Source organism: Ictalurus furcatus, chromosome 16 (genome assembly GCF_023375685.1).
Source record: "Ictalurus furcatus strain D&B chromosome 16, Billie_1.0, whole genome shotgun sequence".
Lineage (NCBI taxonomy): Eukaryota > Metazoa > Chordata > Actinopteri > Siluriformes > Ictaluridae > Ictalurus > Ictalurus furcatus.
In genome coordinates this window covers 27,923,588-27,937,243 of record NC_071270.1, presented here as the reverse complement: position 1 = coordinate 27,937,243, position 13,656 = coordinate 27,923,588, and the positions used below count along the sequence as shown (strand labels likewise).

Genomic DNA, 13,656 nt, shown 5'->3' with positions numbered 1-13,656 from the left:
CCAAACTCACAGGACAGCTCCAAATACGCTAGTAGCAAAGATGAAACGTAAACAAAACCTGCTCTGAAAAAAAATAAACATCTCCTTATTACCGAGGGCTCGCTTTGTTTGTGTTTATACAAGACTGTTTTCAATCCTGAGGCCCTGTTTACACGGATGCCTTTTCGTTCTAAAACGCCGTTTTAAAATGAAAACGTTCCTCGTCCACGCTGGCGTTTCCGCCGTGTTTCGGAAACGATCTCCGTCCACGCTACACGACCGTAAACGCATGTCACGTGACCAGTCGTGCACACTGGGCATGCGCATACGAGTGTAAACAGGAAGTCGGTTGCTAGTCCAAACCGACGTTCCGTGTAGGGCTTACGCTGCTCGAAATGAGATTTGTTGGCGATCGCTCTAATCGTAGCTCGCCTCTTGCGCGTGTAGCAGCTGCAGCGTTATAAAATACAGAACTGAACCGCACAACGGCGGCTAAGAATGACGAGAAAGCCAGAAAAGCTCGCGGTTCAGTCTCCGTCTTGTTGTGTATATGATTATGATTAAGGTAGTGTAACGGTCATGTAGTGGGGGCTTGACAAATCAGGGAAGGATACGCGACGATCCAGAAGACCCAATCAGGGAACGAATGTGGGCGGAGCCACGCCTTCGTTTTCAAAACGTTTTGGTCTGTTTTACACTGAAACGCGAGGGTCGAAAACGCCGGAGTAGTGTAGGCGACAGGCGTAACCGTAGCAACAGTTATGCGTTTTAAAACGCAGTCGGACTGCGGAGAACGTGCGGTTCGTATGGAAAGTGTACTTTAAATATGATCCACGTGATTTGCAGCTACTGTTATTGAAAATTCATCGACACCTCCTGACCAATCAGAGGCGAGATTTTATTTCAATGTCATTTACTGTCTATAGCTGCACTATTATTGTTATTTTGATCTCTAAGACTCAGAGTCAGGTACTACTGTACATAGGTGCATGTGTTTATTTGCACTGGTCTGTTTATCTTTATTAGATATTCTAATCATTATGCTGACTTTGTGTTACTGTAACACTTAAATTTACTTGTGGGATAAAGTAAGGGTTATCTTATCTTGTTCATTTTTTCATATCAGACCGGCATTTTGTCTCTGATGTGCTTGAAGTCAGATTGCACGACTGGTATCAATCTCTAGCATTGTTTGGCTATCATACTGTACTTTCTCAGCAGGAGAAAAACAGTTTTTGAGCCTTATGTGGGCCTCCGTGGCACGGTTTCAGGAGCTGTGAGAAAGCCTACCGCAGAGACAGAATGCCAGCCAACTTTCTGGAAAAACAAAACCACCTCCAGAGCAGGCCTGGGAGCCGGCGGCCGAGCCAGAACCTGACAACCGAGAGAAACCGAGCTTCCTTCAGGCCTGCTGATGTGGACAGATTTGATACATGGCTTTGTTATGGTGGTACCGTGATACAGGCTACTTCAAAATGGTTAGCACTTACTGTCAACAGGAAGCTCGGCGTGTCCTGGCGAGAGTTAAGTGTATCTGCATGTGATTGGCTGTTGTGATTGTGTTTAAAAAAAAAAACCTTTCTGAAGGGCAGCCTAGCAGGAGATTGGAGGTGCGGTAAACACAGCTGGGGCCATTGTCTTAAATACTCGAGTCAAAGAAGAAAAGGAAAACAGCAGAGAGTGAACTCACAGGCTAATGTTTGCTTTGCTTGGGTTAAAGTAGTGTACAAGATTTATCCATGTGTTTGGAATATGATAATATTTTAGCTGGCGTGACGTTGGGTTTCCCAGTGTGCGCCCTATTCAGAGTCAGGTACTTAAGATGATTTTCAGAGCTCCTAAATTCAGATTAGGATTCAGATGTTTTTTTTTTTTTTTCAAAAGCGTCGAGACTGTTGCCTTTAAACACAAGTTTTTAAACCAGAAAAAAAATCCGGGATAGAAAATACAGACCGAAAAAAGAAGCAGCACCGATTTAAAAAAGCTAATACAAAAAGGCGAGTATTGATCTACATCTAATAGGGGTCTAATTTGGTTTGCAAACTTGGTTTCATTTAGCAATATGGCTTCCACTCTCATTAGTCAGCAGCTTATAAAATTTCACTTGATCCGGCAAAACTGACCCCCCCCGCCCCACCCCCCTTCCGCCGTGTAACTGAGACACGCCTTTGTTTTAGTCCAATTAAATGGCGCTTCTCCAGGACCATGGTGCAACACGGAACAGTACACAAGACTGCAGTGCAGTGCAGCCTGGAGATCGCTGAGGATGGTGCCACTTGAAGTACCATGTACCACACGGACGTTCTCGCTGTGGTTGCTGGGACTACGGTTACTGCGATGGCCTCGGGACTGCGATGACCACATGCAGTTTTACACTCAGGTCTCCTTTAGTGAACAGTGGACTAGTTCAACAAACAGACTTCATATTAAACCATAATAAACTTTCTTTTACTTTCACACTCTCCGTCGTGACCCAGATGAGGACGGGTTCCCTTCTGAGTCTGGTTCCTCTCGAGGTTTCTTCCTCAGATCATCTCAGGGGGTTTTTCCTCTCCACCTCTCAGTTGTATGAATGAGACAAATGTAAGTCGCTCTGGATAAGTGCGTCTGCCAAATGCCGTAAATGTAAATGTATGTCAGCCGTTCAACAATGTTAATTCATAAAGTCCTCGTTCACAGCTTTGTATACTTTTTAACACTAATTACCTCATTTGAGCGACCAATGCTAAAACAGTGCTGCTATTGGACAGATATGTGCTCGTTTTTCGCCGTGCTGGATGTCGCACAATCGTGGTGTAGTAAAAAGTGCTAATAGAGGCCCACTGGGGCAGGAATCACGCTGCCCCGCACTCGATCTCTATGAACATTTTCAGGACAGATAAAGTGATGCACAGTCCCATTTCTATTGTAAGATAGAGTATATTGCAAAGTTTGGGAGAGGGAAAGCGGGATTATGGAGTGGATTTGTTTCCCGATGGAAAGGCTGAGAAAAGAAAGATGTCTTTCTTTTTCCAATACCCAGATGTTTTGTGCTAGTTTCAGGTTTGTGTGTGTGTGTGTGTGGTTTTTGAGAAATAATCGGAAACTTAGCTGAAATATGTCAACCCTGGTAAATGATATTACTTCAAACATAGTTGAAGGAACGTTTTACATTTCATAGATACAAATTTTTTTAAACATTTAGCTGCTAGACTGGACGCTGGGTGACGGTATGTTGGCTAGTAATCAAAAAATTCACAAGATTGTAGCTTATAGCACACGTCAAACATGGTTATAATCTACGGCCACGAGCCACTTCTGGAAGTATCTGTAGTTGTTGTGTGTCTCCGATGGTGTACGGATCACCAAAAACTTTCAGGGAAGTGTAAAGAAACCACTTTTTACTGTATTCCTCAACTGTTGGAAAGTTATAGCATTATAATTAACATTATCTGCCCTTAGACTTGTACTCTAAGTCATTTGTAGTTGTTTTGTTCTTCATGATGAAAATGTTCGCTGTGTTAATCACTCATACGCACTACAGATACAGCCGATTGAGTACTTTTGACCAGCAGGTTGTCAGTTCAGATCTCAGGACTTCCAGATTTCCACCTTTGGTCACTTAACCATCAACCCTTCAACGCTTTATTTGAGATATTCTCTTTACGGATTTTATTCGTCTTTACTTCAGAAAACACCATCCTCCGCACGAATGAGGAAAATGCCCAATGTTATGAGAAGGTAGCGTGTTGAGAAGAGCAGTATGGGAAAAGGTGTCGCTTATCACGGCTTCCCGATTCCTCTCTGAGCCTCGGACCCGCCCTTCCAGATTTTCCTTCCTGCCTGAAAACTGTGTGTTCGGGTCAGCAGAGAGTCTGGGCCGTGATCTCAGGAAGACCTGCAGCGTCAATCAGCACGTGACCTGATTTCTGTGAATGAGAGGCACACACACACACACACACACACACACACACCGACAGATAAGGATATATATACAAACATTCTGAAACGTGCTTAAGTTTGTTGATTTGTTTATGGTCTGGATTCTAAATCCTCACCATGTGCGTAACTCTTGGCACGGCCCAATAATCACTAAATGCTCACTGATTTCTTTTCCCTCATCTTTTTCTAAGTTGTATACAGTTGTTAATTCCTAAAATATCCACATTAAATATTCATGGTATTGTTTGATTCCTGTTCTGATGCATCACTTTATTGTTTTGCGAAATTTCTGTGAGTTTTAAAGCATATCCACATTTGAGAATTAGTCATTAGAATTAAGACTAGCATCATTTCTCCAAAGATGCATCCCTTTGCCGAGCTGCTCGGCCGAGAGGAGTGTAAAATCTTCCACGTGTAAAACAGAAGCGTGAGATGCTAGGCTTGAATTTATGCAACAACAAACAAACAAAAAAACTGTACGGAATTAAACATGCTAGGAAAATAATCAACGGTGTGGTTGCACCGCTGAAGTGCTGTTACGTTGATTCATTTCCTTTAACAGCACATCCCTAAGTGTTTGATTCCTCTTATACTACGGCAGTTTTGATGGTTTATTAACGAACAACATATTCTTTATCAATACATCTGATCTGTTTATAGTTATAAACGCCTAGTTCCTGTTCTCACTTACGTTCTAGCAGCTATAAACAGTTGCAGCTTTACCTCTGAGTGTTACGAAGTGCTGACACTGGAGACTCATTCCATAAATCTCCTCACAGTGCGATAGCTGTCCCTGTGAATGAGCCGTTACTGTAGACGCGATAACGTATCAGAACGAGCGCATCAATACAAACCTGCGCTGCCGTCAGAGCCGCTGTTCTAGAGAGTTAATCAACACCTTCTGACCAATCACAATCCAGAACTCGACAACGCTAGTGCTAACTAGCTGCGGTATTTAATTTCCAGCCCTACTGTTGTTACACGTCCGAACCTGGCTTGTTTTTTTTTTTTTTTTTAAAGAGAACTTTTGAAACATTGACAAACCCTGTTCTCTGACTTTATGTTTTAATTCCTGATGAGGATCTGCACTGATCTTCTCCCTCCAGAGCAGCACTTTACAGACTGAACACTCCACTCATCAGGGATGTTGGAGAGACACCAGCTGGCGTTTCCCCACCACCGCACACTCTGATGTGGATGGAGATCGAATGTCAAAGGAATTCCTTCAAGCACACATGCCTCGAGAAAGTAAAAAAAACAAAACAAAACGAGTTTAATCCTCTTTCTGGCACTCGGCACACGCGGGATTGTACCGTACCTGACGCCTTTCAGGGCAAAGGCTTGTGGGTTTTTAGGTGATCAAAGTAAAGTGGTATCTCTTTTTTTTTTTTTTTTTTTAAAAAAAAGCAAAGTTAAAGACAGGAAATGTAAGCAGCTGAAATGAAAAAGTTAGACATAAATAGGAGGAAAGAAAGAACAAAAAAAAAGCAAGAGAGAAAATATAAAAGAGGTGCAAACTTTACGTTCAGAGCATTAACAGAAGCGGAAAGAGGTGCGGAAAATCGATATTTATTACTCATACTAGTTCTACTAGTTATACTAGTTATAATAGATAAAATATTAATATTTAATAAAAAATATCAAAACAAAATTTTAACATTAGATCAACTGCTTCCGATCAGTTTGTAACTGCCATAGTTTTTTTTTTTTTTTAAATGTCGGAAAATAAATAAATAAATAAATAAATAAATAAATAAATAAATATCAGCATATATGAAGTGTATCGTAACATCATTTATATAGCCAGTTAGAAAGCTTAGCTGAAGAACTCATGGATTATTTTTTATTTGCAACACAATAACAGATGTGTTGACTGTAAACTTTACTGTTTATCTTTAAAAAAAAAAGAAAAAGAAAGAAAGAAAGAAAGAAAGATAAGTGACACTGCAGATAAAAAGTCTTGCAAAACTTACAGAAAAATAAAAAGAACCAAAAGCAAAAAATCAAGAGGTCGAAGACAAACGCTGACAAAAACAAACAAACCTGATACTAATATTATTGAATATTTTCCTGACTATAGTACACACACACTAAATTTCTCGTTACTATGAGTTACTTTTCTTCAGACTTTTGTCATACATCAAACAGGACTTAAAAATAAATAAATAAATAAATAAATAATAAAAAATGATTCAGAATCGTTTACATTTCATTAACAAAACATATGAAACATAAAGTGTGTGAAGTTTCGGTATTTCAGCATTGATTTGATTGAAGAGTGTGTGTGTGTGTGTGTGTGTGTGTGTGTGTGTGTGTGTGTGTGTAAAGTTCTGTGAATGATCTCGCTCTGTGTTTTAGTTCCTTCTCTCTTCTTGGCCTGTTGCGTAACCTCGTATTGATTCCAGAGGTTGCTCCGCCCACGAACATTCCTTACAGGGGGCACGGTGCTGGCGTACATATGGAAAATATAAACGCTCTGAGCCTGGATGTGGCTCTGTTTCACTTTTCCTAAAGGCCCGCATGTTACGTAACACACCCAGAACCCAGAAGTTGCCCACACCCGCATGTGCAGATAAAGCGTGCATTCATCAGTCCTCCAAATTTATCCGTCCAACACTGCAGCTCTCCATTTTTCCATCTGCTGCACACTGAAACAATTAGAGGAGGAACTGGAGAGAAATGACACTGATTCATAAAAATCAGCGAAATACACCATCCGGGAAGCCATTACATCTCGGACGACGACGACGACGACGACGACGAAGAAGAAGATGGATTTGTTTTATTCTTGGAAGACCATCTGACCTTTATCATGAAATGTCAGAGGTTCACTTGAGTTGAACTTCAGAGCATTAACCCCTTTCACTCGTGACTGTTATTATGAATTATTTAGTAATTACAGTAAAGCGAAGAAGTAAAAATCGATTCTATTTCTGCAAAAATACAGAGAGCTAATTTATACCAAAGCAACCCAGTCCAGAGAAGAGCAGATACTGCAAATAAAAGCAGAATTGATGGATGCAGTAAATGTGTCACGCCGAATCATATCCAAAGCGCTAGACGTGGCCGTTATTTCTCCCGCGAGATTCATATCTAACCGCATTTTGCCCCGCCCATCGTCTAGCTCGGCCTTATCACACGGTAGCTACCGACCAGGGAAGTCAAAGGTTAACACGTGCTTCCTCCAAGACACACGAAGCCCACACTCGGAGGAAAGCTATCCACCCTCTTCCGCATACACGACGGCCGTGATTGGCTAGCGTCACTGTGATTGACGGTGAAGAGGTTCTTCTGGCGAAAACGCTTTTCTGTTGTTGTACGTCAGGACACGCTTTCCTAAATTTTCCAGGTATGATTACGTCATACGTGATCAGGCGTAAGAAGTGAAGGTGAATTTCACTGTAATACGCACATCAAATATGAATAATTTAAAAAAAACTGCGTCTAAACAAATCCCAGCACTGTTAATAATAGGGGCTAACTCCGCCCCTAAACCATGATTGACCGATTATAGCTTTACAACCGGATGATCAAAAGTTTTCTTTCAGCTTCAGTAAGATTTGGAGAGTGTAATCTTTATTGCTGTTGTTTTGCTGTCGACCACACCCCTTTACACGCCCTTGACGACACCCCTTTTCATTCCTCCTGACCCCCTGACTCCACCTCCTACCCTTTATTTTCATCTTTTCATCCACACTTCTGCATACACACTACACCGGTGTATTAGGCTACTGCACTCGAGTCTCATTCATTCCTATTTATTTATATTTTTTATCGTATTTATATTGTATAGATATTTATTATCATATAAAAGGGAAAGAAGCAGCGTTTTTGATAGTACACTATTTGAATGGATTAAATTCTAGATTTTAGATTAACAGCACCTGGAAACACAGTGGACACGGCATACAATCTGATAAAATACTGAATACACACCAGGTGCACGACATTCTGAATAATAACACACACACACACAGCACTTACACAGTGTTTGACCTCCCGTTTCCACACCTCACTGGGCTGACAGACATGCTGATGAAAAGCGTTTCCTCTCAGAGCATAAACATGTTAGCGTGGTGCTTACAGACAGCTGCTGAATGCCGCTCGTGTTCGGACGCATCATTAATTTCCACATCAGCTGCTGTTTTCTTCACAGCCGTTGTACATTATTGTAAGTCTGCGCCATGCTACGATAAGCAGATGTTGTTGTTCAGTACGCTCGGCAAACAGCGAACGCTATCGAAATATTCAGCGAACTATTCAACAGGTTCCAGGAAGATTCTGATCTGATCCGGTCTGATCTGATCCGAAGGTTGTTGATTAGTTTTCTATAACAGCAGCTTCGACGGTAGTGTAGCTGCATATCACGTGTTTATATTAATGCGCTCGTTCTAATACTGTACGTTATCGTTTCTATGGTGACAGATCTATAGTGATTTCTATAGTGCTCTGTGAGGAGATGTTTACTGAATATTTATGGAAGGAGTCTCCGGTGTCAGCACTTTGTATCGGTTTAGAGTTAAAAGCGTAAATTGAAGTTTTCCAACATCTTCAGGACAGAGGAGTTTAAGCTTTTGTGGTTTCTTTGTAACATATATATGGATGTTACTTTCACACGTACCACCTACCTAGACATTGTCACAGACCAAGTACACCCCTTCATGCCAACGGTGTTCCCTATGACAGAATAATGCCCCATGATACACTGCAAAAATTGCTCAGGAACGGTTTGAGGAACATGACAAAGAGTTCAAGGTCTCCAAATTCCCCCAGATCTCAATCCGATCCAGCGTCTGTTGGATGTTCTGGACAAACAGGTCCGATCCTCGAAGGCCCCACCTCGCAACTTACAGGACTTAAAGGATCTGCTGCTAACGTCTCGGTGCCAGATCCCACAGCACACCTTCAGAGGTCTCGTGGAGTCCATACCTTGACGGGTCCGAGCTGTTTCGGTGGCACAAGAAGAGGAGGACCTACACGATATTACGCAGCTGGTTTTAATGTTCTGGCTGATCGGTCAAAGTCAGAACAGGAACTAACTCATTTTACGGATGTTCCACAACATTTGTTATACATAAATGTAACTATATAAACGGATAAAAGTATGATGTACCATTCTTTAATAAACAAAACATGTCATTGCTGTGGTAAAAGAGGAATAAAATACTTTAAGACGGGCTGCTATAGGAAAATAATCCACCTCAGTGTGGGAACAGCACTTCATCTCACCACACTGTTCATTTTCCTAAAACCGTTCGACATGGAGTATTTTATTCCTAATGTTATTCATTTGTTCCTCACACACCAATCTCAGACAAATACTAAGATTATGGAACATGACTGCTTTATAAACACTGACTTAAAGTGTTTAAAAAGTGTAGAAAACCTGACTTCTGGCACACCACCTCTGGATATGACAGACAGAATTCGCCCCCTAGTGGCAGTCGTGTTGTGTTTACATTTTGTTTGCCGATGAACTTAATATATTTTTGACAAAAGGCCACAAGTTTAATCGAATCTGTAGCCTAAACAAAGCATATAATTTAAAATAGAAAAACGTTGATATTTTTCTTCATGAATATATTTAGACAGTTATTAGACAGTTATTGGATATGTGTGTAACATTTACCAGATAGCTAGCCTGCTAGCTAAGAAAGGTTTTAAAGAACAATGCCACAGAGGAACCCTTTCTGGTCCCATAAACATCCATTTTTGGTTCCCTAAGCAACATTTCAGACCGGGATTTTTCTTAGCCGGTTTTTGTTGGTGCCACATTCACCAAAAGAATCATTTCCAGCTATCAAGATCCTTCTGCATCATGATAGAAACTCCAAAACTCCAACAAAAATGGTTAGAGATCCATCAACCAAATGGCTCTTTTAGGTGATGGAGACTTTAATCAAATTATCTTGAGTTGTATGAAAAGAAAGACATTTCTAGAACTTCAGCAGGGTGTAAGACCTGCATCCTGACAAACTGAACTTGATATGAAGGCCACCAGAAGGAAATAAAACACAATAAAGTTCCTTAATATACAGTATCTTTAAAGTGTGTGTTTTACCATCAGAATCTTTTAGGATTGGACATGTTTAAATCACAAAAATGAGTCCATTAGTGAAGACTTTTTAAGTCTCACGCGAGACTTGCTGACTTGATTTCTGATGCAGATGCTCAAAAAGTAGTTACAAGCATGTCTTACTTGTCTACAAGATTAGCCTCACAGCTCTTGTGCAAAGCCAAAGAAGCAAATTATGGACCGTATAATGAGAGGTAAAAACTGTGAACATTTGAGTTTTAACTGAGTTTTTCTTTGTGGTTTATCTTCTGGAGATTTCCCTTTTGTTATTGGCTTGCACAGATGTTTTGTGTGGATAAAAACTGTACCAGGAGTGTGTGTGTGTGTGTGTGTGTGTGTGTGTGTGTGTGTGTGCGTGTTGGTGTGTGTGTTATTCACTGTTCTGATGTCAAGGTGTTAAAGCTGAAGATAGTCATCAATAAAAAGCTTGTTGTAGAGTTGCATTGTGTGTTGAACAGCACCCTCAAGTGGCTGCTTCTGGAAACTGCACACTGAAATATAAAAAATATTGAAATCTAATAAAATTACTGCAAGCACGTGACCATTACTTTATTGCACATCCAGGTAACATGATGGCACAGGTCGCCTTTATGAAAGGAATATGAACACTATAATAGACTGTGGTTAATTCTACAAATACATTTTATTTACATTCGCAGGGTCATGCAGGATATAATAGATTTGTGGTTCTTAATCAGGAGGCCTCCGCCCACTAGGGGGCCTCAGTGAGCATTTAAATGAGCGAGCTATATAATTGAAAATGATTCAAATGCGGATAATTATATTCGGTGAATGAGTGAGTGGATGGTGCAGTGTTGGGGATAGACTCTGGATCCACCAAGACCCTGTCGAGGCCAGGCCAGGATCAAGCGTTTACTGAAGATGAATGAATGAATGAATGAATGAATGAATATGCAGCACCTGTATATAACACCTGTATATTTATTTAAAAACAAGTTTATCATTTCAACTAAAATAAAAAGTAAAACATATTAAAATAGAGTCGGTATTACACGTTTATTACATGGATTATGTTCATTTTCTGACCACACGGACCTAGAGATGGATTGAACTGGATCTGGGTCTGTTTTATAACTCATCAGTAGGAATGAACGGGTGCGCGCATGTGGGCGGGGCTTTTCGGCAGGACGTGCTGACGCCGCGGGCGCGCGCAGGCAGGTACTCTGATTTACTCTTAGTGCTGAGGTGAAGTTGAGGATGTGTGTCTGTGGCTCGCACCGTCGGAGAAAAGCACGTTATTATTGTTGTTTTTTCCCCAAATAAATACTGTATAAACCGAGTTTACAGACTATGAAAGATGCGGCAGTGTTTCCTGAGCGCCACGAGCCTGCTGTGGAAGTGGCTTTTACTTTCTGTCATGATAAACCGAACTGAGAACGGAGGTGAGTTCTTTACTAAACACTTCATATCTGTTCTTCTATTCCTCTATTCCTCATTCCTCCTCTATTCCTCATTCCTCCTCTCTATTCCTCCTCTCTATTCCTCATTCCTCCTCTATTCCTCATTCCTCCTCTATTCCTCATTCCTCCTCTCTATTCCTCCTCTCCATTCCTCATTCCTCCTCTCTATTCCTCCTCTCTATTCCTCATTCCTCCTCTATTCCTCATTCCTCCTCTCTATTCCTCCTCTCTGTTCCTCCTCTATTCCTCTATTCCTCATTCCTCCTCTCTATTCCTCCTCTCTATTCCTCATTCCTCCTCTATTCCTCATTCCTCCTCTCTATTCCTCCTCTCTGTTCCTCCTCTATTCCTCTATTCCTCATTCCTCCTCTCTATTCCTTATTCCTCCTCTATATTCCTCCTCTCTATTCCTCATTCCTCCTCTCTATCCCTCTATTCCTCCTCTCTATTCCTCCTCTCTATTCCTCATTCCTCCTCTATTCCTCATTCCTCCTCTCTATTCCTCCTCTCTGTTCCTCCTCTATTCCTCTATTCCTCATTCCTCCTCTATATTCCTCCTCTCTATTCCTCATTCCTCCTCTCTATCCCTCTATTCCTCCTCTCTATTCCTCCTCTCTATTCCTCATTCCTCCTCTCTATTCCTCCTCTCTATTCCTCATTCCTCCTCTCTATTCCTCTATTCCTCATTCCTCCTCTCTATTCCTCCTCTCTATTCCTCATTCCTCCTCTCTATTCCTGTATTCCTCATTCCTCCTCTATTCCTCATTCCTCCTCTCTATTGCCCTATTTCCCACAAACTCTCACATTTACCTCGCACCTCCAGGGTTGGGGGTTCGATTCCCTCCTCCGTCCTGCCTGCACAGAGTTTGCATGTTCTCCCTGTGCTTCAGGGGTTTCCTCCAGGTACTCCTGATTGGCATTTCCAAAGTGTCCGTAGTGTATGAATGGGTGTATGAGTTACTGCGCCCGAGGGCCGTCTTCAGTCGTCTTGACTCAGTCTTGCCACTGGATCATGGCGGTCACCGGGACGTGAGAGTGCGGCCGATGCTGCGCAAGTCTTCCTCACTATAATCCAATTCACGCTCAAGTCCAGTTCCAGTTTGTGTTCTCCATAATGGAGTCGGAAATGGAAACTTTGGTCTTCGTCGAAATCGATGGACGAGCTCCTGTGTGTGTGACTGTGCCCTGCGATGGGTTGGCACACCGTCCGGGGCGTCCCCCCGCCTCGTGCCCTGAGTTCCCTAGGATAGAGAAATGAATGGATAATAATAATAATAATAATAATAATAATAATAATAGTAATCAAACACAGATGTTCAGTTATAAATATAATTATAATTATGAGGTGATAAGGACAACAAAATATGTTTTGTTCTTAATTTCTAAGTTTCTAAATGCACATGTGCAGCTATTACAGGTTTTATTGACCCAGTTCACTTGTTTATTTTACTAATATAAGTAAAGGTGTGGTGAAAGTAAAGTTGTGCTGTTATACAGTAGTAAAATGATCAATAACGGACGGGTGTGATGAAGCAGACATACTGTTACCATCCTGAAGCTGATTATTTTCCTCTAACGGCATGTCGCAAAGTGTTTTATTCCTCTCGCACCAGTTCTTCCAATTTTTAAAAATTTTTTATCAAAGAACGACAAGACAAACTTTTTTTTTTTTTTAAATGATCCATTTATGGTTGCAAACTGTAGCACAAATCCTTCGCTTTTCTGTCCTGAAGCTGTGGGAAAGTTACAGCTTTACCACTGATTGTTACAAAGCGCTGACACTGGAGACTCCTTCCATATTCCAGTGTTAAATAAATATCTCCTTTTTAAAAGGAAATAGTTTTAATAGAAAGCAATACCCTGTCGCGTTACACTCCGGAGCAGATGTATAATATGAGATAATACAGCGTGTTCGTTCACACAGATCATCTCCCGGCTTATCCTCTTCCACAGATAACGTGTAATCCTGAGTGACACGCTGGTCTAGAAACGCTGCCTGACTCGTCCTCGTGCTTTTAAAAGACACATTAACGTGCATTAATTGAATTCTGATAACACATTAAGCACAGTTGCACCACTTAGTCTGTGTAATAGGCTGTAGGGCATCAGTGCGGGTGTGTGTGTGTGTGTGTGTGTGTGTGTGTGTGTGTTCCTGTCTATCGGCCTGGTATTAATAAGTACTAATTATTAAAATTCCATATATCTTATTTTTCATTGTCACAGGAATTTCATGCCCTCCGGTATCATACGGAAAGGAAT

The 13,656-nt window shown here is 41.2% G+C and overlaps 1 protein-coding gene across 1 annotated transcript in view; it reads right to left on the bottom strand.

Moving 5' to 3' along the window:
* Positions 1 to 12,354: 12,354 nt before the first annotated feature.
* Positions 12,355 to 13,656, bottom strand: part of LOC128620622 (sorting nexin-18-like) — a 33,676-nt gene continuing 32,374 nt past the window's right edge. The window contains exon 3 of the mRNA XM_053645830.1: positions 12,355 to 12,638. Coding sequence (XP_053501805.1) covers positions 12,377 to 12,638 — 262 coding nt within the window. The 3' untranslated portion in view covers positions 12,355 to 12,376. The remainder of the gene's footprint in view (positions 12,639 to 13,656) is intronic.